General features: G+C 40.1%; 1 protein-coding gene across 5 annotated transcripts in view; it reads right to left on the bottom strand.

The window, feature by feature from the left end:
* The window catches only part of vav3b (vav 3 guanine nucleotide exchange factor b), a 168,140-nt gene that overhangs the window by 39,287 nt on the left and 104,641 nt on the right, over positions 1-24,212 (bottom strand). For all 5 annotated transcript variants that reach the window (XM_073918264.1, XM_073918267.1, XM_073918256.1 and 2 more), the window contains exons 17-20: positions 23,172-23,263; positions 20,021-20,043; positions 19,677-19,710; positions 1,829-1,959 (exon numbers count right to left, since the gene is read on the bottom strand). In XM_073918264.1, the coding sequence (XP_073774365.1) occupies positions 1,829-1,959; positions 19,677-19,710; positions 20,021-20,043; positions 23,172-23,263 (280 nt within the window). The remainder of the gene's footprint in view (positions 1-1,828; positions 1,960-19,676; positions 19,711-20,020; positions 20,044-23,171; positions 23,264-24,212) is intronic.

Below are 24,212 nucleotides of genomic sequence, written 5' to 3' on the forward strand. Positions count from 1 at the left end.
TGAGCCAGAAATAAATAACATGGGAGCAGTCTGTGACAATAAGCTTGAGACAAAACTGCTCTGCTGAAACATGCCTGAACAAAGACTCAGCAGTCACTATAGTTGATGGCTCATTTAGGTATCAGCAGAGTATATAAGACAACTATATGGGAGAGAGATTTATAGTTACTATACACACACTGGCCACTGTATTAGGTACACCTGTCCAACTGCTCGTTAACAGAAATTTCTTATCAGTCAATCACATGGCAGCAATTCAATGCATTTAGACATGGTCAAGATGATCTGCTGCAGTTTAAACCGAGCATCAGAATAGGGATGAAAGGTGGCATGAAGGTGGTATGATTGTTGGTGCCAGACAGGCAGGTCTTAGTATTTCAGAAACTGCTGATCTACTGGAATTTTCATGCATAATCCCTCTCTAAGGTTTACAGAGAATGGAGAAAGAGGAGAATGGCCAGACTGGTTCGAGCTGATAGAAAGGCAAAAGTAACTCAAATAACCACTTGTTACAACCAAGGTATGCAGAAGAGCATCTCTGAACACGTAAAACCTTGAGGCAGATGGGCTACAGCATCCAAAATAGGTGCCACTCCTGTTAGCTAAAAACAGTAAACTAAGGCTACAATTCACACAGACTCACCAAAATTGGACAATAGAAGATTGGAAAAATGTTGCCTGTCTGATGAGTCTCAATTTCTGCTGCAACATTTGGATGGTAGGGTCAGAATTTGGCAACAACATGAAAGCATGCACCCATCCTGCTTTGTATCAACGGTTCAGGCTGGTGGCGGTGGTATAATGGTTTGGGGGATATTTTTTTGGCACACTTAGGCCCATTTGCACCAACCGAGCATTGGGTCAATGCCACAGCCTACTTGAGTATTGTTGCTGACCATGTCCATCTCTTTATGACCAGTGTACCCATCTTCTGATGGCTACTTCCAACAGGATAATGCACCATATCATAAAATGCGAATCATCTCAGACTGGTTTCTTAAACATGACAATGAGTTCACTGTACTCAAATGGCCTCCGCAGTCACCAGAACTCAATCCAATAAAGCACCTTTGGGATGTGGTGGAATGGGAGATTCGCATCATGGATGTGCAGCCGACAAATCTGCAGCAACTGTATGATGCTATCATGTCAATATAGACCAAAATCTTTGAGGAATATTTCCAGTACCGTGTTAAATCTATGCTACTAAGGATTAAGGCAGTTCTGAAGCCAAAAGTGGGTCCAACCCGGTTCTAGTAAGGTGTACCTAATAAAGTGGCCGATAAGTGTGTATATAGCTTAAAGTTTAAAAACTGGAATACAGATTATTTGTATTTACAGTAATATATCCCTGCATAATAACAAAAATATGTGTAAAAACTTACAAATAGTAAGTAACAAGGCACTGCATATATAAAGTATTTATATTTAATTTTTGTTGGAAATAAATAATTTTTACCATATTAATCAAATATTACAATATTTACAATACATATTAGTGCAGTGATTACTAATCATAAATTACTAATTCATTCATTCGTAAAGTTGTTTGTTTTTATTGTATACTATGCAAATAAATGAATAACAATAATTTGTCATTTCAATTCCTTATTTGTATGGGCAGACAGCCCAATAGCTATAGAAAAAATGGTGACTGCATTTATCATTTGGTTGAAATATAACAAGATGTGTCTATATAAAAGGTTATATGCACCATTTTTGCTCATAGTGCTGTTGTGATCAATCTTCAGGGACCCACGGCACAATAAAACACAATTTAGCTCTTACTGTAGATATTCAAATACTGCTGTATACTAGTGTATCTGACCTGCCACCAGGAGCTGTGAGGATCAGCGTAGACGACCTCTATGACATCACCAATCTGAGCATTCAACGCTTGTCCGCCTTGAGGTTTGGAAACCCCAAAATAATCTCTGATGACCAGCATTTTTGGCAAACCTGCAAAAAAAAAAAAAAAACACACACACATCTAAATCAAAATCGGCCCTAAAACAGGTCTTATGTTGCATCGATTTATCAGACTGTGCCTATTTTGCTACAAACACTCCACATTTTTTAAATAAACACAATATACATGGGACAATAACAATTTAAGGTTTACAGCAGCTTGGAAAAGTCAAGGTTTTAAATGATATTGTTATACTGCTCCTAAGGTGTATGTACGGTTTATTATTGTGTGTTTTTGTTGTTTTGTTATTTTGTTTAGAATTTTAGGGCAACAGACAGAATCTCCAGCAGAAAAAAAAACATCCACACCAAGACCTACTGGTCAGCCCACGCTTATGCTCTAACACCAACAGTAATTATTTAGCCTGACATGTTTACGGCTCCAAGAAGTTGTAAATGTTTCTTAAAATAAAATATATTGTGTTCGATGGGAAAAAGTTGTTGTTTTTACCCAGACATTTAAAAAATATATGTATTAGAGCAGCAATCACAATACCGTGGTACTGTGCAATTGTGATATTTTACCCAAGGTTATCATACCATCAGAATCTTACACTATTGATACTATATACTCAACATTTTACTCTGCTATTTGATATTATGCAGCGCCACAAAATAGTCCCCAGAACCAAGCCCATTTGGTTGATTTGAACCAGCATTTACAATGTGTAAAATCATTGTGCCTGCTGCTGTCAAGGTACAACAGCAAATTAGTTTAATATAATAATACTGGAGTGAGAGTATGGTTCCTAGCCAAAATAGCAACTTTTTATTTTCTGTTGGTCTTAGTACATGATGTAACTACAGAAGTGTTACGCTTTTAATAGGAAAACTCTTTTTAATTTTTTTTGAGAAAGATGCTAATGGTCTAATCTGATTCAGTGATCTATGTTAAGCTAAGCTAAAAGTGCTGCCTCCAAACCTGGAGATGAGCTGACTAGTTAAAAAAATGGTAAAACTAAAGAGAAACTCTAGGGAAGTTGTAAAATGAGCATTATTTAAAAAAAGCAGAGTGTTGCTTTAGTAAATTGACTTTGAATAATAATAATAATAATAATAATAATAATAATGGTAGTACGGTGGCTTAGTTGTTATCACTTTCACCTTACAGCAAGAAGGTCCCTAGCTCAAGTCCCGGCAAGGCCAGTTTTTTTTTTTTTTTTTTTTTGTGTGGATAAAATCTGCTTTCTGTTAATGAAAACAAATGACTGATATATATCATGATGTCATGATGACAGTAAATAATATTTTACTATATATTTCTTAAAACACTAGATATTTTTAAGAGACATTTAAAAGCTTAACCAGGTTAATTTGACAAGTTAGGGTAATTAGGCAAATCATTAATGATGGTTTGTTCTACAATCAAAAGAAATATTGCTTAATAATATTGACCTTAAAATAGGTTTAAAACAATTAAAAACAACTTCTATTGTAGCTGAAATAAAACAAATAAGACTTTCTCCAGAAGAAAAAATATTATCAGACATACTGTGAAAATTTCCTTGCTCTGTTAAACATCATTTGGGAAATATTTGAAAAATATTTTACTTTTCTAAACCGCAGTATAACCTTGAAAACAGCTTTTGTCCCATATATATATATATATATATATATATATATATATATATATATATATATATATATATATATATATATATATATATAGTAACTAGTAACTATTTACTTGAGTATTTTCTTCATCAGATACTTTTTTACTTTTACTCGAATAACTTTTAAGATTGTAACTTTTACTTTAACTAGAGTAAAAATTTCTGCAAGTACTTGTATTTTTACTTGAGTATAGATTTTGGATACTCTAAAATCTAAAAATGTATCCTAAACTGTACAGGAATACAATAAACAGAGGCCAGTAGACGCAGCAGCATTCTGCACCCTCTGCAGACGAGTAATTGAGGTATGGCTTATACCCATATAAAGGGCATTACAATAATCTAGCCTAATAAAATAAATATAATATAGTTTGCTTTTATTCCACTGATAAAAATAATAGTGTAAATATCATTTTCTTGCATGTACATTGCTCCCTAAGAACATCCAAGGAAAACACCTCCCAAACAAGAAGTAAGAAATACTCATATGCTTATGATACAGTGAATAATGGCCCTTTAGTGGCCTCCTATAAAGAGTTTAAAGAAATTAGTTTCACATCAAGCCACTGATTTTGCTCCACTACAGCACAGTGGGTGGCACTTTTCTGAGCAAAGCAAATGTTTGCTTTTCCATTGCCACAAATAAAATGACACAAGGCAGCAATTGCTGCTCCCACAACCCCATCCACTAAACCAGACTAACCAGTGACAGAGAAGGAGATCCTCTGAGGCTGTTTCTGACTCTAGAGTCTCTGCGGTGGTTAATAAGGCTGGTCAACAGAATAAACTTCCCCTGAGCCCTTCTCTAGGCCAAGGGTTTCTCCAAGCATAAAACAGCTCTTTAGTATCCAGTCTATAAATGTGTTGTTTTTAATACCGCCAGGTGCCGGGCTTTAAAAGCAGACTGTAAAAAACGGTTGTTTTACAAGTACTGGAGAGGTTTATAGAGGTCTATGCCACCTGACTGAACCGAACTGAACGCTTTTTTCATTATTTAACTAAGGTTCTTTCCTTTGCATTAATATTTAAAACATTATTATGAGATCATCATGCATTTTTAACATAATTAGTAATTCAATTAAAAGAACAATTCACCTGGAAAAACATGGCTGTTCATTTCACCCTCAGGCCATAAAAGATATAAGTGACTTTTTTCCTCTTATTAAGGAAGAGATAAAACCTGGTCCTTGGTGATTTATATAATGCCAGTTAGTGGTTCCCATATACTGTTGAAGTCAGAATTATTAGCCTCTCTGAATTATTTGCCTTCCTGTTTAATTTTTCCCACAATTTCTGTTTACGGAGAGAAGATTTTTTTCAACACATTTCTAAACATAATAGTTTTAATAACTCGTTTCTAATAAATTATAGCCAATATAAAACAAAAAAAGACTTTCTCCAGAAAAAAAATATTATCAGACATACTGTGAAAATTTCCTTGCTCTGTTAAACATCTTTTGGGAAATATTTAAAAAATATTTTCCCAAATGATGTTTAACAGAGCAAGAACATTTTCACAGTATGTCTGATAATATTTTTTTTCTGGAGAAAGTCTTTTTTTGTTTTTTGTTTTATTTCGGCTAGAATAAAAGCAGTTTTAAATTTTTTTAAAAACCATTTTAAGGTCAGTATTATTATCCCCTTGGACAATAGTCTACAGAACAAACTCTCGTTATACTAGCTTAATTACCCTAACCTGCCTAGTTAACCCTTTAAATGTCACTTTAAGCTATATAGAAGTGTCTTGAAAAACATCTAGTAAAATATTATTTACTGCCATCATGGCAAAGATAAAATAAATCAGTTATTAAAAATGACATTAAAACTATTGTGTTTAGAAATGTGTTGAAAAATGATTTTCTCCGTTAAACAGAAATTGGAGAAAAAATAAAGAGGAGGGCTAATAATTCAGGGGGATTAATAATTCTGACTTCAACAGGTAAAACATTGTAGTTATATTCTTCAACTGCAGGTCTTTTAATACTAAAATTTTGCAAACCCTAATGTTGGTTATTGGCAGTGTTCATTTATGGTTATGTTAATTTACTATATGTGCACATTATGTAAATAATACTATTTGGAGGTTTGTCGTTGGTAATATTAAATTAACAAAATAAAAATAAAAAAAACAGGAAAAAAATATTATAGCTGTAATATGTGTTTTTTTTGACATTACATTTCTATTTAAGCACATGTGAATCAGAGGTTGCTGAAACTTTTATTTCAAATATGTTGATGTACTTCCAACTGAAATTAAGTATAAATCATATTATGTTTCCCTCAGAGCTAATAAATTGTCAAAGTGGTGTGGTTAAAATATTAATAAACAGCTGTTATGGAAGCCATTAGATTGACGTCAACAGAATGACCATCACTCCAAACATGAAAATAAATTGTCAGATTTTGCAAGAAGATTATCAAAACAAACCATTTATTTCAGTGGATTAACTTGCATGGAAAAAATGCTATTTTTGACATTTTTTAAAATAACAATGCCATTCATTCATTCATTTATTTTCTTTTCGACTTAGTCCCTTCATTAATCTGGGGTTGTCATAACGGAATAAACTGCCAAGTTATGCAGTCCATGTTTTACACAGTGAATGCCCTTCCAGCTGCATCCCATCACAGGGAAACATCCATACTCTCAATTACACACACACACACTATGGAAAATTTAGCCTACCCACTTCACCTGAACCAATTCTTTGGACTGTGGGGGAAACCGGAGCATCCGGAGAAAACCCTCCTGAAAATTTATGAGAACATGCAAACTCCAAACAAAAATGCCAACTGACCCAGCCGAGGCTCGAACCAGCAATCTTCTAGCTGTGAGACGACAGCACTACCCACTGCACTGATTTCACAAGGACTTTAAAGATAGGACTCTTTGATGTACATAAATTAACAGGAAACATAACTTACTAGACATTTTGTGTTTTTACTCTCACTTTTGATCAATTTATTGTGGCCGTTTTGAAAAAAAAAAAGTTAGCAATTATATAACTATAACATTAATAAATAAAATACAAACTAAATTAAAAAATTCAATAATTAATTAATTAATAAATAATAATTCAATGATACAATATGATTTGAGAATTAAATGATGGCAACGTAATATTAATTAATTAGCTTCTATATTTTAGCTATGCACAAAATTACATTTCCTCAACTCATCCACATCTTTATTGGGTTTGTTAGCCTTTTTGTTTGAAAACTAATATAAAATGTCATGATTATCATGTTTATTTATCATGTAGCCTTACAGCTTCTGATGAAATCAGGACTTGTGATTTTTTTTCAAACAGATATAACTTATTATTTATGTAATTTATTTTTATTTGTCTAACACTTACTGTTACAGTGCACCCATAAATAAATAAAAGTGTATGTTGTTTTCTGTACTTCTATATTTACTGTACTCCACATACTGTGTTTTAGCTGAGGTGTTCTGAATCATAAATAATAAGATGGCAGCAGCAATAACTAAGTTATAATGTGGCCACTAGTGACTGTGGGCCAGCGCAGAGGAGGAGTTTTCCTGTGGTTACAGTCCACTGAATTGACCCTGGCAGCTGTGACTGATGCTTGCTAGCCCTTGCCTGAAGGAAACTAACAGGATCGCACATATTTGATATGCCAGGTGTTTTATGTGCAGCTTTCACTGGGAGAATCACATTTTTGACAGAATTCTTAAATCCTAAACTAATAATGTAAACTTTTTAAAGGAATTCCAGGCATAAGAAAAGTGTGGCACATAAAGATTCTGGCGTTTGTGTAAGTAACTGAGAATATTTAATGTTGTCTAATACTGCATGGATTCATTTTTATTTACAAAGTTTGCCTCAAAAGTAACTCAAAAGTAACATAACTCATTACTTACCATAAAAAGTAACTAAGTAATGCAACTAGTTACTTATTTATATAACTCAATATTGTAATGCATTACTTTCAATAGTAGCTTTCCACAACACTGGTAACAAGAGTATTTTTTTTATGTGAACTATTGCTTTAACATGACGAGATAACTTGCCTTAACCAATGAAAAGTTCCACCTGCAGAAACCGATGTGAATATTAAACATTCTGAGGAAAGAATCCATTACCAGTTTGTTCAGATCACACAAATTATGTTTCCATCCACCAATTTTTATGTGCATTTTGCTCTATTGGATAAAAAATGCTTAAAGGAAATGCCAAGACGCACATACATTTTTAAAAGTGTGCCTGAAAAACACATGTAGAGGAAACTTTTTATCTGATAACAAAAAACTGTGTATAAAGTAAGAAAAATGAACACATTTACACTTTATTTTGATGGTCCGTTTGTTGAATTTAAGTTACATTGCATCTACATGCCAACTAAATCTCATTAGATTATAAATTGTTACTGTGGGTTGGGGTTAAGGTTAGTGTAAATTGACAAGTTCTTGCTAAGCTTTTTTTACAGTCAGTTAAATGTGTTGAAGGAGCAGTATTGACAGATATTAAGCAGACAGTCTACTAATACTCAAATGGACCATCAAAATAAAGTGTTACCAAAAAGTAATGTACATTTCAGACCATATGATAACACAAATGCGCATGATGAGACTGCATTAATGGACAAACCAGTGGATCCATAACATTATATATTATCTGAGATGTTGTTTTCTGATGTGAAGTGTAATATTTTTACCTCCCAGAACGTTCGAGGTTACGGAAGTAACCCTTCGTTCCCCGAGGAGGGGAACGGAAGTGCCATGAAATGGGAGGATTCGGATCAGAAGCCACTTGTCTGGAGAGTATTGAACGGGCCAATGAAAGAAATTAATTGGCAGCGTAAGCTTGCGCAGGTGTGCGGCATCTGCAATTATCTCAGCATATAAGCACACCTGAAGCCAGCAGACGCCATCCTTTTAAGCTGAAGAGACTTTCAAACAGCTAAGGGACAGTCATTATGGCGACGAAGTATGGCACTTCCGTTCCCCTCCTCGGGGAACGAAGGGTTACTTCCGTAACCTCGAACGTTCCCCTTCGGTTGGGGAACTTCAGTGCCATGAAATGGGAGAAGTATGGAAAGCGCCATAATGACTGCACCTTACCAACACCCCCGATGAGGAGATAGTCAAGCAAGCGTGACGCACCCACATCATGGGAGGCGCGGTCCTCCAACGTGTCCCTGGCCCTAATTTATCCTACTTCAACAGAAGTTTTACGGATTTAGATATATTTTTTGGGAAGTCGTGAGCATCTAGATAATTCTAGGAATACGACAGTACGTTGGGAAGCGTGCAATCCCGATAGGGAGGACGCTGCGGAGGCCATCCGTTACCCAAGGGGGGGATAGATGGCAGAATTTACATATGGACTAGCCCTAAAAAGGGGGAGTACGCATAGCAAAAGAGTGGTTAGCGGAGAGGGAAGACACGGGTCTGCCCAAGGGGGGGACTTAACCGTGGCGGAATAAGCATATGTGATCGCCTAGTGGGGATCACGCATAGCAGGCACCTATACCCAAAACGCGGGCTGACCAGCGGGCAGACCTACAACGTAGTGGGCCAGCAAGTGACTCCACCGCTGAGTCAGTGCTGGGGGCCACGGAGGAATCTGCAGGGCTCACCTGACGGGGAACTTTACTGACAGATAAAAAGTACGGTCCACATAAATGCGCAGAGCGCGAACTGGACAAAGTAAAGAAAGGGCTGGGTCTGCCTCCTCCGGGGGCAGCGCTTGCAGGTTCACTACCTGATCTCTAAAGGGGGTGGTAGGAACCTTGGGCACATAACCGGGGCGGGGTCTCAGGATGACGTGAGAGTAATCCGGCCCGAATTCCAGGCACGAGTCACTGACCGAAAAATGCCTCCAGGTCCCCGACCCTCTTGATGGAGGCCAACGCAACCAGCAGAGCTGTCTTCAGGGACAGAAATCTTAGAGATACTGATTCGAGTGGCTCAAAGGGATCGGATCGCAGACTCGTGAGAATGAGGGCGAGATCCCAAGAGGGCATGAGAGGGGGGCGAGATGGATTAATTCGCCTAGCACCCCTAAGGAACTGGATGACCAGGTTATGCTTTCCCACGGTGCCGCCAGCTACCGTGCTATGATAAGCGGAGATGGCGGCCACGTAAACCTTGAGAGTGGAGGGCGACAGCCTGCTGTCCAACTTCTCTTGAAGGAAAGAGAGCAAAACACTAATCTGGCAATTTCGGGGGTCTTCTCTGCGAGAGACGCACCATTCAGTGAATAGACTCCACTTCAGGGCGTAGGCGCGCCTCGTGGAGGGGGCTCTAGCCTGAGTGATGGTATTAACCACCGCAGTCGGTAGGTTACCTAAGTCTTCCTCGCGTCTAGGGACCACACGTGGAGGTTCCAAAGATCGGGGCCAGGGTGCCAGATGGTGCCCTGTCCCTGAGAGAGTAGGTCCTCTCTCAAAGGGATCCGCCAGGGGAGGGCCGTCGCGAGGAGTGAGAGCTCTGATATCCAGGTCCGGTTGGGCCAAAGGGGCGCAACTAGCAGAACCTGTTCCTCGTCCTCCCTGATCTTGCACAGAAACTGCGCGAGCAGGCTCACTGGGGGAAACGCATACTTGCGCATGCCCCGAGGCCAGCTGTGGGCCAGTGCATCCGTGCCGAGAGAGCCCTCGGTCAGGGAAAAAAAATAAATAACTGGCAGCGAGCGTTCTCGGGGGAAGCAACAGATCGATCCGGGCCTCCCCGAATCGCGCCCATATCAGCTGAACAGACTCGGGGTGGAGTCTCCATTCTCCAGGGCGTAACAGCTGTCGTGAGAGCGCATCGGCTGCACGATTGAGCGTGCCTGGGACGTGAATGGCGCGCAGCGATTTCAGCCGCGGGTGACTCCAGAGGAGCAGACGGCGGGCGAGCTGAGACATGCGGCGAGAGCGCATACCCCCCATGCGGTTGATATACGCCGCCGCCGCCATACTGTCCGTCCTGACCAGCACGTGTTGCCGCTCCAGCACCGGTAAAAAGCGGTGGAGAGCGAGGAACACTGCCAACAGCTCTAGGCGATTGATATGCCAATGCAGCTGGGCACCCTTCCAGAGGCCCGCAGCCGCATGCCCGCGACACACGGCCCCCCAACCCGTGTTGGAAGCGTCTGTTGAAACAACAACATGGCTGGACGCCTGTCCTAGAGGCACACCGGCCTGTAGGAACGAGGGGTCGTTCCAAGGGCTGAGGGCGCGGCGACACAGCGCAGTAACCGAGACCCGGTGTGTGACCGCGTGCCATGCGCGTCTGGGGACCCGATCGGGAAGCCAGTGCTGAAGTGGTCTCATATGGAGCAACCCGACGGCGTGACGGCGGCTGCGGATGCCATATGCCCCAGGAGCCTCTGAAAGAACTTCAGTGGGACCACTAGTTTGCTGTCGAGCTCCCTCAGACAGTTCAGCAACAGGCGAGCGCGTTCCTCGGAGAGGTGCGCTACCATGGTGATCGAGTCCAGCTCCATCCCGAGAAAAGAAATCCTCTGCACGGGGGCGAGTTTGCTCTTTTCTCGGTTGACCTGAAGCCCCAGTAGGCGGAGATGCCGAAGCACCTTGTCCCTGTGCATAATCAATTGCTCCCGCGAGTGGGCTAAAATCAGCCAGTCGTCGAGATAATTGAGTATGCGAATGCCCGCGAGCCGAAGGGGCGCTAGGGCACCCTCCGCGAGTTTGGTGAAGACCCGCGGAGACAGAGAGAGCCCGAAGGGGAGGACCTTGTACTGCCACGCTCGACCCTCGAACGCAAACCGCAGACATTGGCGGTGGCGTGGAAGAATGGAGACATGGAAATACGCGTCCTTCAGGTCTATGGCTGCAAACCAATCCTGAGGACGAACGCATTGGAGAATGCGCCTCTGCGTGAGCATTCTGAACGGCAGCCTGTGCAGACAGCGGTTCAAAACGCGCAGATCTAGGATTGGCCGTGACCCACCGCTCTTTTTGGGTACGATGAAGTATGGGCTGTAAAACCCACTCTCCATCTCGGCTGGAGGAACCGGCTCGATTGCACCCTTCGCCAGGAGGGCAGCAATCTCCTCTCGCAAGACAGGGGCGGACAGGGGGTTGACCCTGGAGAAATACACGCCTGTAAACTTGGGGGGGCCGTTTCGCGAACTGAATCGCGTAACTGAGTCTGATTGTGCGTATGAGCCACCGCGAGGGGCTGGCCTGCGCTAACCAGGCAGGCAGAGCCCTCGCTAATGGAGTCATCGCTACAATCGCTGACGTACCAGCGGTGGGGCAGCGCGGAGTGGGTGTGCTGATCCGGGAAGCACGAGGGTCCCGCGGAAGAGCTGGAGGAGAGCGATTCGCTCTGGCTCCGCACCCTGACTCCGGAGAGGGGGCTGGAGGGCTGAGGGAAGGGAGACCGTCCCCCCAGCGCCCGTGAGCCACTGGCGAAGCACGTAGAGTCTGCGAGCCGGAAGGCAGCGCGTCCCGGACTGGCAGAACTCGTGCAGTCACATCCGGGGAAGGGAAAAAGTGCTCTTTTACTGATGTTTTGGTGGCACTGAAAAGTACCGTTGTTATCGGGGCCCCGCCCTCCAGCGGGGAAAGAGCAAGTTTCCTCTTCTCCGGATGGCCTTTCTCAGGGACGCTTCGCGGTCCGTTTACCGGACTTAACGGCGCCCTGGGCAGGAGGGGCTGCCTGCTTTCGAGGTGTACGCCGCGCCCGCTTGGCCGGAGGCACAGGCGGGGGCGGGGCAGCACTCGTTGGCGGGCGCCCTCGGCGAGAAACAGCGGAGGTGGATGGCTCAGCGGGCGGAGCGGGCTTACGGCCACGCCGATAGATGACATTGCCCATCGCATCCGACTGCTCTTTCACCGCCTTGAATTCCTGGGTGAATTCACCGACGGTGTCGCCGAACAGGCCAGCCTGGGATATGGGCGAGTCAAGAAAGCGAAATTTGTCAACATCGCGCATATCGGCCAGGTTTAGCCAGAGGTGGCGTTCCTGAACCACAAGTGTGGACATCGTCCTCCCCAGCGCACACGCGGCGGACTTAGTAGTCCGAAGAGCATAGTCGGTCGCGGTGCGCAGCTCATGTAATAAGCTTGGGTTGGACCCGCCCTCGTGCAGCTCGGCCAGCGCCTGCGCTTGGTAGCGCTGGTAGGTGGCCATCGCGTGCAAAGCAGAAGCAGCCTGGCCCGCAGCCTTATAAGCTCTGGCTCCGAGGGAGGCAGACGACCTACAGGCTTTGGACGGGAGGCGGGGCAAACCCCGCCACGTAGAGGCGTCGCGCGGACAAAGATTGACCGCGATGGCGCGCTCCACTGACGGGATCGCCTCATACCCCCTGGCAGCTCCGCCGTCAAGGGCGGTGAGGGCGGAGGCACACGCAGCACGGGCAGAGAAAGGTGCCCTCCAAGACTGCGTGAGCCTACTGTGCACTTCCGGGAAGAAGGGGACGAGAGGCTTCGCCTTCTGGTCCTCTACGTAGCACCCATCTAGTCGGTCCGGCCGCGGAGCTGGGGGATAAACCATCTCCAACCCCACGGCCGAAGCAGCCCGGGAAAGCACGGCTAACATGTCCGCTTCAGGATCCGATTTGACAGCGCTCACCTGCCCGGAGGGGGCGAGCGGGTCCGGATCTTCGTCGGACAGTGAAAGCCCACCCTCCGATGCCGCGGAGGACATCTGATCTCCGGTGTCAGCGAGTGTGAGAGCTACCATCTGGTTAGACAGATCACTCCCACTACCCGAAGCTTGGATGGAGCGCCGTGAGGAGCGAGAGGTCCGCGAGCCCGTGGGCGGCGGATTATCTCCCGCTGAAACCCTCAGATCTGCCCGAGCGCCCGCTGCTTTTTTAGAACAGGAGGCAACTGGGGTGGCTCGCTCTCTTGCGAAAGTTAGCCGCGATCTTAGCTGTGCAACGTTCATGGCATCGCAATGACGACATGAACCGCCCGCGAGCACCGCATTAACATGCTGGACCCCCAAACATGCAATGCAGTGATCGTGTCCATCATCCGGAGCCAGGAAACCCCCGCATCCAGAAACGCACAGTCGGAGCGCCATCCTGAAAAGGACGTGCTGCACGACTGTGTTGCTCTTTTAGGAAAGTTTGCAACAATACGCACCGCTCTGGAGGACCGGACCCAAAGAACCGCAGGCAAGGGAGAAACCCAGCTCGACCGTCTGCCACCGCGAAGACCCACTCTGGACCGGGAGACACACTCGTTCGCTCTGAAGTGCTGATCAGCAAGAGGAACCCTCATCGACTCACTCAGAAAGGATCTGAAGCGAAAAGGATGGCGTCTGCTGGCTTCAGGTGTGCTTATATGCTGGGATAATTGCAGATGCCGCACACCTGCGCAAGTTTACGCTACCAATTAATTTCTTTCATTGGCCTGTTCAATACTCTCCAGACAAGCGGCTTCTGATCCGAATCCTCCCATTTCATGGCACTGAAGTTCCCCAACCGAAGGGGAACTGCCTATAGTGTCTGCTCTACCCAAGGTTAATCTCACGACTCTAAAATCCACTACACATTCATTGAATTTTGTCTTAGGGTGCCTTCACACCTGTGAATCGATTCAGTTGTTCCGAAACAGAGATTACAATTGTTACATTGTTGCTCTTTGCTCTTTGAGTGGTTCGCTTTCACACTGCAAAGTTTCTAATCAGACCAAAAGAGCTAAAACAAGTCACGTGTGAGTAAACTCTCCTCACATTGGTCAGAGTGTCAGGGTTTATTTTGCAGCGTCCCGCTAAGCTGTCAGGAGAGATGGTGGTTTGGTGGCAATTGACAGGGTGCGCGGGCGCGACTTGTCTGAGGGGTGAGAAGGGTGTGCGACGATGCCTATTTGAGGACCGGGAGGGAGACGCGAGATTAGCGGGAGATCATCACTCGTTTGCGGGCATCCGGAGACTCGCAAACTTCCCGCCTTACTCATAATTCTTTCTTTATATAGCCTTAAGCCAATTACATATCCATAAAACACTGTGATATAACCGCGCTCGGATCGGATCGCTTTCTCACTGCAATCGAACTGCTCCACGGTTCGTTTCAATCGAACCGAGACCACCTAACTCAAGCGATCTCGGAGCGATTACTTTGGCGCGGAACAGAGCGCGATTGCCCTGTTCACATATGCCAAACGAACCGCGCTAACTGGGCAAACAAGATACGTTCCGAAACAAAAGTGTAGGTGTGAAAGCACCCTTTGTCTGGGGTGAAATTTATTTTACAAGTAAGAAGGCCTGCAATGGCTTTTTCTTCCTCCATTTTTTCTTTTTGATATTTGCCACCAGTTTATCAGAAAGTTACGATTCTGTTCTCTTTAATTGATGAAAACTGTTCTTAATTCGCAAATGTGTAATGCAATAGTCCAGTTTTGTGCATAATTCTTATTTGTATCTTTGAACGAAAACATAGCTACTTTCTCAATATAAGCACTAAATCAGCAGCAGTTACTGACAAGTACAATGGTGTTGAAGCGAATGCTCCAATTAACATGGCCAAATGTGTCAGAGCTGCTTTTTCAATTCATTAGAGACAACAGTGTAGGTAATGGAGACAATAAACTGTGAGCTCCCATCCCTTTAGCTGTCAGTACACTTCAGCTGATTTAAAAATGTAACACGCTGGTCAAAGCACTCAGAAATAATAATTCAGTCATTTTGTGCAGTTTCTGTAATACATTGTTTCTAACCACTTCTTCTTTGCAATCAACATGAACACACCACTTCCAGACTCGACAGCGAGTGAAAGTCTCTTCAGCACTTCAGCAATGTTATTTAGTCCCAGCAGAGCACAACTGCAATTTTAAAAATCAGCACCTGTTTAAGCTGACCACAGAGTTTCACCATTCTGAAAATAAAATGATGTGGTAGTGTTTTGGATGGAAAAAGAGAAGTTGTTCTGACTGTTTACATGTAATGCTTCTGAGAATGACAAAATACCATGCCAACTTTAAGGCTGGCATAAAGTTGCCATCAGAAAAGTTTGAAAAGTTTGAATTAAATTATTAATTTCTTCATTATAGTATCTATCTATCTATCTGTCTATCTATCTATCTATCTATCTATCTATCTATCTATCTATCTATCTATCTATCTATCTATCTATCTATATATATATATATATATATATATATATATATATATATATATATATATATATATATATATATATATATATATATATATATATATTGTACCAAATCATAATTACAATCACCTGTTGATATCACCTGTTTTAAATCAATCATCATTTAACCAATTAACTTTACTAGCCCTTAACTGTTCTTGTCTTAACTCTTTTTTGGAATGTGTTGCAGTTCTGAATGACAAAAAAGGATGTATATTTACAAACGACATGAAAATGAGCAGCCAAAACATGAAATATTTTGTGCTCATATTGTCTGCAATGAATTATAAATCAGTAAATTTGAAAATCACTATTTTCAAAGTTGCCATCAGACTAGTTTTAAACTCTCTAAGATAAATAATAAATGAATAATTTCTTAATTATAGTTTCTATCTATCTATGTATCTATCTATCTATCTATCTATGGAGAATTTCTGATACATATCCTCTTAACATTTTAGGACACATTTACTGTGGTTTACAAAATAAAACACAACTGAACATTTTACTGAACAAATACATAACAACTCAGAGAAATGCAGATAATTTGCAACAGTCTCTTAATTTTTCCAGAGCTGTACAGTATTCCAAAAATTAAACAAGAACTAGTCATTATACACTATCACAAAACACATTTAATTACCTTTTAATTAACTTTTTAGACCTTTTATCCAATGTAACTTATCAAGTGATATTTATACAACCTCAAAGTTAGAAAAAGTTGGGACAGTGTGGAAAACGCAAAAAAAAAAAAAAAAAGAAAAAGAAAGAAAAAAGTGATTTCTAAATACACAATACAACAAACTATTTAATGTGTTCCTCAAGATTATTCATATTTTTTTAAATAAACACATATTCCAGTGTTGGTTTATGTAACACATTTTAAAAAGTATGAACGATAAAGCACTTCTTACCACTTTGTAATGTTATCATTCCTTTTCACAACACTTTAAAGACATTTAGGGACTGAAGACACCAAGTGATGAAGTGTTTCATTGTCCCATTGTTCTTACAAACAAGTATTAGAGTGGCAACAGTACAGGGTCTTCATTGCTGCATTTTGCACTTGAAAATGTGCAACACATTCTCTATTGGAGACAGGTCAGGACTGCAGGCAGACCAGTCAAGTACCTTTATCTTTTTCCTCAGCAACCAAGACTTTGTAAAGTGTGCAGAATGTGGTTTTGTATTGTCTTGTTGAAATGCACATGGACATCTCCGGAAAAGAAGGCAGCATTGTATGCTCCAAAATTTCTATGTACTTTTCAGCACTAATAGTGGCATCACAGAATGTACCTATACATAACGGAGCACAAAGCATCCATTTCTCCACCAAGTATACCAGAAATACTGATTCATCTGACCACAGTTCACGTTTCCAATGTGAAGATGGATGATAGTCCATCACAGATGTCCATCACAGATGTTTTACCTGGCATGGGTGGAGAATTACATGGGTGTGGATGTAACTTTGTATTGTGATACTTGAAAAAGAATTGCCAAAGTAGTCCTGAGCCCATGTGGTGATATCGCTTATAGATGAATGACGATTCTTGATGTAGTGCCGCCTGAGGGATCGGAGTCCTTGTCCTTTACGCACTAAAATTGCTCCAGATTTCTTGAATCTTTGAATTATGTTATGCACTGTTGAAGGTGAAATATCCAAATATCTTCCTGTCTTTCTTTGAGGAACATTGTTTTTAAACATTTCAATAATTTTCTCATGTATTTGTTGGCAAACTGGCGATCCTCTGCCCATCTTTGCTCCTATAGGACTAACGTTAGCCCTTTCTTGGATGCTGCATTTGTACCAAATCATAATTACAATCACCTGTTGGCATCACCTGTTTTAAATCACATCATCATTTAACCAATTTACTTTACTAGCCCTTAACTGTTCTTGTCTTAACTATTTTTTGGAATGTTTTGCAGGTCTGAATGACAAAAAAAAGGATCTATATTTACAAACGACATGAAAATGAGCAGCCAAAACATGAAAAATATTTTGTGTTCATATTAAACAGAAGCTTTAAACTGCTTCTGTCCCAACTTTTTTTGGAATGTGTTGCAGGTCTGTTCACGGTTTTCTTTTTTTATAAGTGCTTTTATACTGTCCCAACCTTTTCTGATTTGGGTTTGTACCAACATTTGATCCCCTTCTCATTGTAGGTCACTTTGGATAATAGGTCTAAAGGTAAAGGTAATTAATTTGAGCAGCAAAATAATTAATTTTTGTGCATTATTTTTTTATAGCAAACCAATGGTAGAAGAGGCATGGTTAAGAATATTGTGACTGTAGCTGTCAAACTGACATCAACAGAGAAGGACCGCGCACTTCAAATGCTGAAGCAAATGCTCAAACTTTGACTGAAGATTATCAAAACAAAACATTTTTTTTCAGTGAATTAATTTAAACTGATTTATTGCTCAGCTAAAAAATAACAATGTCTGTCAGCAAAATAAGCATTGCAAATGTTGATTACACAAGGTCTTTAAAGTAGCTTTACCAACCTCAACAGCTATAAAATAATTAAATGACAATGAAAAAACACTCATTATTATTCTGATGATATGTACTGTCATCATCTGGGACAAACACATAGGGCTCTATTTTTACGGTCCAAGCGCAGAGCGCAAAACGCAGGACGCAAACGCTTTCAGGGCGTGTCAGGACGTGTTTTTGCTAATTTAAGGACGGGAAATCTGCCTTGCGCCGCGGCGCATGTTCTAAAAGGGTTGAGTTTATTTTCTTAATGAGTTATAGGTGTGTTTTGAGAATAAACCAATTAGAATCTCATCTCCCATTCCCTTTAAGACCCAGCTGCGTCGCGCCAAGAGCGCATTCGCCATTTACAGGACACAAAGTAAGTCTAAGTGGAAAAAATGAGCAATTTACAAGCAAACAGTTCACAGTTAACAGTTTTTTTTAAACAGAAAACTGTTAAACAGAGCATCTACTGCGTGAGAATGAGAGATAATGGATCACTTTCGCTCTTGGATAGGGAAACCTTTACGCACAGACATCATTTAGTCTATAAATAAATACTTTTGTTTGTTAAGCGCAAATATTCATTTCAAAACTATTTCTAAATTCAGTTCTAATTTCCAGCAAACCAATAAATGAATAATAATAGCAAAATGTGCTCAAAAACCTGAGTTATATCCTAAAACACATGCTGTGCCCCATATGGTCTAAAACCTGACAGGTGGGCAAATCTAAGCTTGTTTTTAATAAAACAAATATAAATATGGATATAATAAATAATACTGCTAATAATAATAACATTATACAAAAGCAAATTGTTATGAATGAACTGAAAAAGCCTCATGAGATGAAGAGGACATAAAAGCAGTGGTTTTTTTATATTTATGTAGGCTAGAAAATAATATGTTTTGTAATATTTTAATCCTTTATATTTATATTCTATATCTATTCTTATTATATACTATATATATCCTTAATATTTACATTTTTTCATATGTAAAGATATTTGCCTGTTGCTCTCTTGTGCGTATTAAGCAGTGCGTAAGCGAGGGGCAACTTTGCGCCGGAGTTTAGACCGGGTTAGTTTTGGTCTAATGAAAAATCTATTATAGATTCTCAAAATACCGCACCAGCGGTTTGCCTCAGAACGCCTTCCTTTTTAGACCAGAACGCCTATGGACGCAAAAATGAGCGCTAATGCATTTGCTATTTAAAGAGCGTAGCGCAACGCCTCAAAACGACTCTTGCGCCAAGCTGAAACTACCAAAAGACTACTGCGCCATGCCTTGCGCCACACTGCGCCGGGTGTATGATAGGGCCCAAAGACTCATATAATTAACTACTAGCAATTAGCACCTGAATAAACCTCCTCAAACAAACAACAATAATGGTGATGATTGGGAACAGAAGACTATGTACAGTATAACACTATTCGTGTTTCAAATACAGCATATAAAAGAGTTTTACACCAATCCTGAGATCTTCACAGTCTGTCTACAGAAGCACGATGAAGAGAAAGGCACTCACCTGGGTCTTCTTGTTTTCTAGGTGTTGTCTTTCTCTGTGAAATATGAACACACTCAGCTATTATTATCTTCCTTTTGCACCAATGGTAAAACACTGTCAGAATATATGACAATCTAAAACAACAATCCTGTTATTCTTTTTCAACACGGCTTTCTGCCAGTACTACTAACATTTAAATGACAAAACAACTATTTGCTTCAGAATAGATTTTACAATTCTATCTTTCACAATGGATATAAAGAAGAGATCATTTTATTTCACAGTTTGAAATAGTGTTCATTATGTTTGAAGTGTCAACTAAGAACAAACCATTTAGATATTAATGCACATGTCTTTAGTCTCACCTGTGGTTTCTGAACTGCAGCACCTAAATCATGATGAGACAGAGAGTAAACAAGAAGAAAAAAGGGAGAAAGAAAATACAATTACTATATTGTGGTATTATTTAGACTATTTTAGCCCCCTTCAGCAAATAAGTACTCTTATAGTTAAGCCTCGTTTAAATTCCAAGCACTGGACAACACTTTTTATTTGCTGAAAAGGATGTTGACAAATAGACCCTTTTTTCATTTCCGAGTTTCTCAGAAGTCATCATAGTTGGGTGAACTTAGAGCACAATGTATGGGAGACTACAAGTATTTTATTTACAATCCTATAATAAAAAAACTTAATGATTGAACTATTAAGACTTTCAGAAAAAGAAAAACAAATTGTAAGAGACTGATAACAGCAGCCAGAACCCTGCAGGCACAGGACGTCAACATGACCTCATATGGACATTAGACCCCAACGACATTTGACATCGTAATTGGACGTGGAAATAACGTTGTCCTTAGACATTGATTTTTGGTCACCTAACGTTATGACCTAAATCCAACCTAATATTACCATTTCATGAAGTTGTGTCCCTGCTGGAAAGTGACAATGTCAAATTCAGTTCAACGTCAGTTTCATGTTAAAAATTTGTTATTGACAAATTAGCATTAGCACTCTATTCCTGACACTAGATGAGAAATAGTAGTTTAATTTCGTTATTTTTTTTTTATCAGAAAAAAAGTCTATATTAAAGAAACATTTCTATTCATAAATAAGTAATAAAATTTTATTTTTATGTTGTCTCCACATTCCCTCCAAAATTTGTAGCAGTCTATGATTTTCTAGTATTACATTCATTCAACCATGGTGAACACACACAGAATAAATGCTCTTGCTTTTGCACTCCTTTTTTCCGGACACGATGATTTCGGAAAATTCTGTGCGACATTCACAAGGGGGCATATGTTGACAGTCGTGTGCAAATGGCATGTGCAGTGGAAAGACGGCTTAAATTCAGGAGTTGCGGAAAAAAGTGTGGGCCAGGGCGAGGGGTGTGTGTGAGGTGGGGGACCAGTAAAATAAGGTGCCTGCATGTAAGTATTTAGATGTTTTTTTTTTTTAATCAAAATATTAAAAACCTTCAAGGATTTAAGACATTGATGACCATCAAATGTGTCATAACAGTGTTGTGAAAAGGGTCCTTAAATTTAAGATTAGCTGAATAAAATGCTTACTCTGTTAATCTCAAACAGTATAGTAAATGTCTACATAACAGACCTAACATAACAGAAAACATTTTAGTGCCAGCCAGTGTAAGGCCAGTTTTTGTCCTTTTATTTTCTTTTTATGTAGCAATTACTGTTGCTTTGTTCATACTACTTTAACACTTTCAAATGCATCTTATGAAAAATATACGGCAAGTTACAAAGCACTAGGTCTACTCCAAAAGGAGTTATCTACGCTATATATCAGTAGCACTGTTTCAGAACTCTTTCAAATGCATCGATTATAGGCTTGATTGTGGCCGTAACCATCACTGAGGTCTCCATGCCCAATAATTGGTATTTGTTTTTGATTTGATTAAATTTGTCAGATATATAAGTAATATATCAATGGTATTTCAAAGTGCTTTACATAACCATTAATAAACAAAACAGGAATAAGAAAATAAAAAAAAACAAAGAATAAAAATTATTTAAAAATAATTCAAATGTGTTAAACAGATTATAAAAGAATGAAAAAGAAAAGACAGACATAATAACGCGATCTGTCGGACGTAGCACAGTGCTTATTCAGTAAAGGCACAGCTAAACAGATGTGTTTTCAGTCTTGATTTGAATGTGCCTAATGTTGGAGCACATCTGATCATTTCTGAAAGCTGATTCCAGCAGCGGGGGGTGCAGTAGCTAAAGGCGCATTCGCCCGGCTTTGACTGAACTCTTGGAATTTATTTTTTATTTGATCCTAAAGATCTGAGTGATCTGTTGGGTTTGTATTTAGTCAGCATATCTGTAATGTATTGAGGCCCTAAGCCATTTAGTGATTTATAGACAAGTAATAACGCTTAAAAATAAATTCTGAATTTAACTGGGAGCCAGTGTAAAGACATGAGGACAGGTGTGATGTGCTCTGAATTTCTGGTTCTGGTCAAAAATCTGGCAGCAGTGTTCTGGATGAATTGAAAGGCCAGTGAGGAGTCAATTTCAGTAATCCGCTCTACTGGTGATAAAAACATGAACAAATCCTCACTAGAAACAAAGCATCTAATTCTTGCAATGTTTTTGAGATGATAGTATGCTGATTTACTAACTGCTTTGACATGACTACTTGAACTCATATCTGACTCCTGAATAACACCAAGATTCTTGATTTTGGTGCATCAAGGATAATAGACAAGTCTTGAATGTAATGAATGTAAGTCTTGTTCCCTAAAGAAGGTAATGAATATATTAAGTCAGTTAATCGACACACAAAAATCCAATGACTGCCTATAGTCAACAGATTGGGAAAATGTATGTCAAGTGCCACAGAAGCTGAATATGTCGCAATGTTGCTCAGCCTGCAGCTCTGCAGATGTCTGTTAAGAGACGCCATGTACAATGCGCAAAAGGAGCTAACACTCCTGGGGGACACGGCTCTCCCTGCTACTGGTTGGATTACTCAACCCCACTGTTAACATTCATGGATATATATTTGTTTGCTCATACATTACCTTGTGTGTATATGACAGATTATGTCAAAAATACATTTAACATTCGCCTTTTTATCTTGTATCTTTGTTCAAAAAACATAATATGACTACTTTAAGATGAGCACCATGTTTTTGGACATGAAACATAATTGAAATGGAGAAACATCTGTGTAGGGCATGCTGACATTGAAAAATAATACAAAATAAAAACATTCTGTGTGAAGTATAAAAGCGTGGAACATAGTGTAACTAATTCTGAACTTTTTCTCTAACAGCTAGGCAGTATTGAAGCTCTGCATTACCTTCGGTCTATGGCAAGACAGTTACATTACAACATTCACTGAAATATTTACTGCATATCTGAAAACCATGAGAGCCTGACATGAAAAAGAATCTGAAATCATCTGGGTATAAATTCCAGGAATTTATATTATTCTTTAAACAGTCAATTATGAAGTGTCAACATGAAGAAGCTCTTTAATAATTACCTGTCCTTCCACAGACTCCCAGTTTACCCAGACAGCCCTTATGAGCCCCGTTTCCACATTTAGGACAAAGGTAGCCTTGGTTAAAAATCCCCCTGAGTACAGAAAGTACAGTACATGAAGCATACATGACTACAAAAGGCTACATCAAATCCAAAGGTCTCAGTTCATGCCATGTTTAGCTTCAATAGACTATAGTCAGGGCAGCAGAATTTGTAGACACTACAATCATTACATATGCATTTCTTCAGGATGCATAGTTGTTTTCATGATTTCCAGAGAAGTAAAACCATCATTTGAGGTTAATTGGATATGACAACACTGGCAGACGCTACACAAACAAGTAAGATTCAAACATTTTCAAACTCAAACAAAATACATAACATTGTTCTAGTAGTCTCTGAATTTTAAACCAAAAATGGTTTATACTGTGCCATTTAATGGATATAAATCCATTTCTTTATGTCATTCACAAACTGCATAAGCAATAAAATGATATAAGACATTTACAAATTATACCATCTACAAAGTATTGTAGTAAACATTCACCTTATCCAGTGCTCTATTTCCTTTAAGTTTACTTTCAGACTTCATTTTCTTTTCGGCTTAGTGCCTTTATTAATCTGGGGTCGTCACAGTGGAATGAACCGCTAAGTTATCAAGCATATGTTTCACACAGCAGATGTCCTTACCTAACAACCATACACACTCTTTTACACACATACACTAAGGCCAATTTAGCTTATTCAATTCACCTACAGCACATGCCATTTAGCAGACACAATGAACTCCTAATTTGATCCTTAATAATAATTATTATTATAGTACTGTAGTTAGGTTTAGAATTAGGGATGTAGATTAAGATTGTTCAGAATATAAGAACAAATAAAAAAGCCAATATCTTAATACGAGGCAGGTAATTAACAGGGTCTGACAGAATGTAAAGATTTTTTTTTGCTATTATTGCACAAGATGTAAAAATAAAAACCAAAACAAATAATAATAATAAAGTGTAATTAAATTTGCCAATTTATGTGGAATGAT

This window comes from Danio rerio, chromosome 2 (genome assembly GCF_049306965.1).
Source record: "Danio rerio strain Tuebingen ecotype United States chromosome 2, GRCz12tu, whole genome shotgun sequence".
Lineage (NCBI taxonomy): Eukaryota > Metazoa > Chordata > Actinopteri > Cypriniformes > Danionidae > Danio > Danio rerio.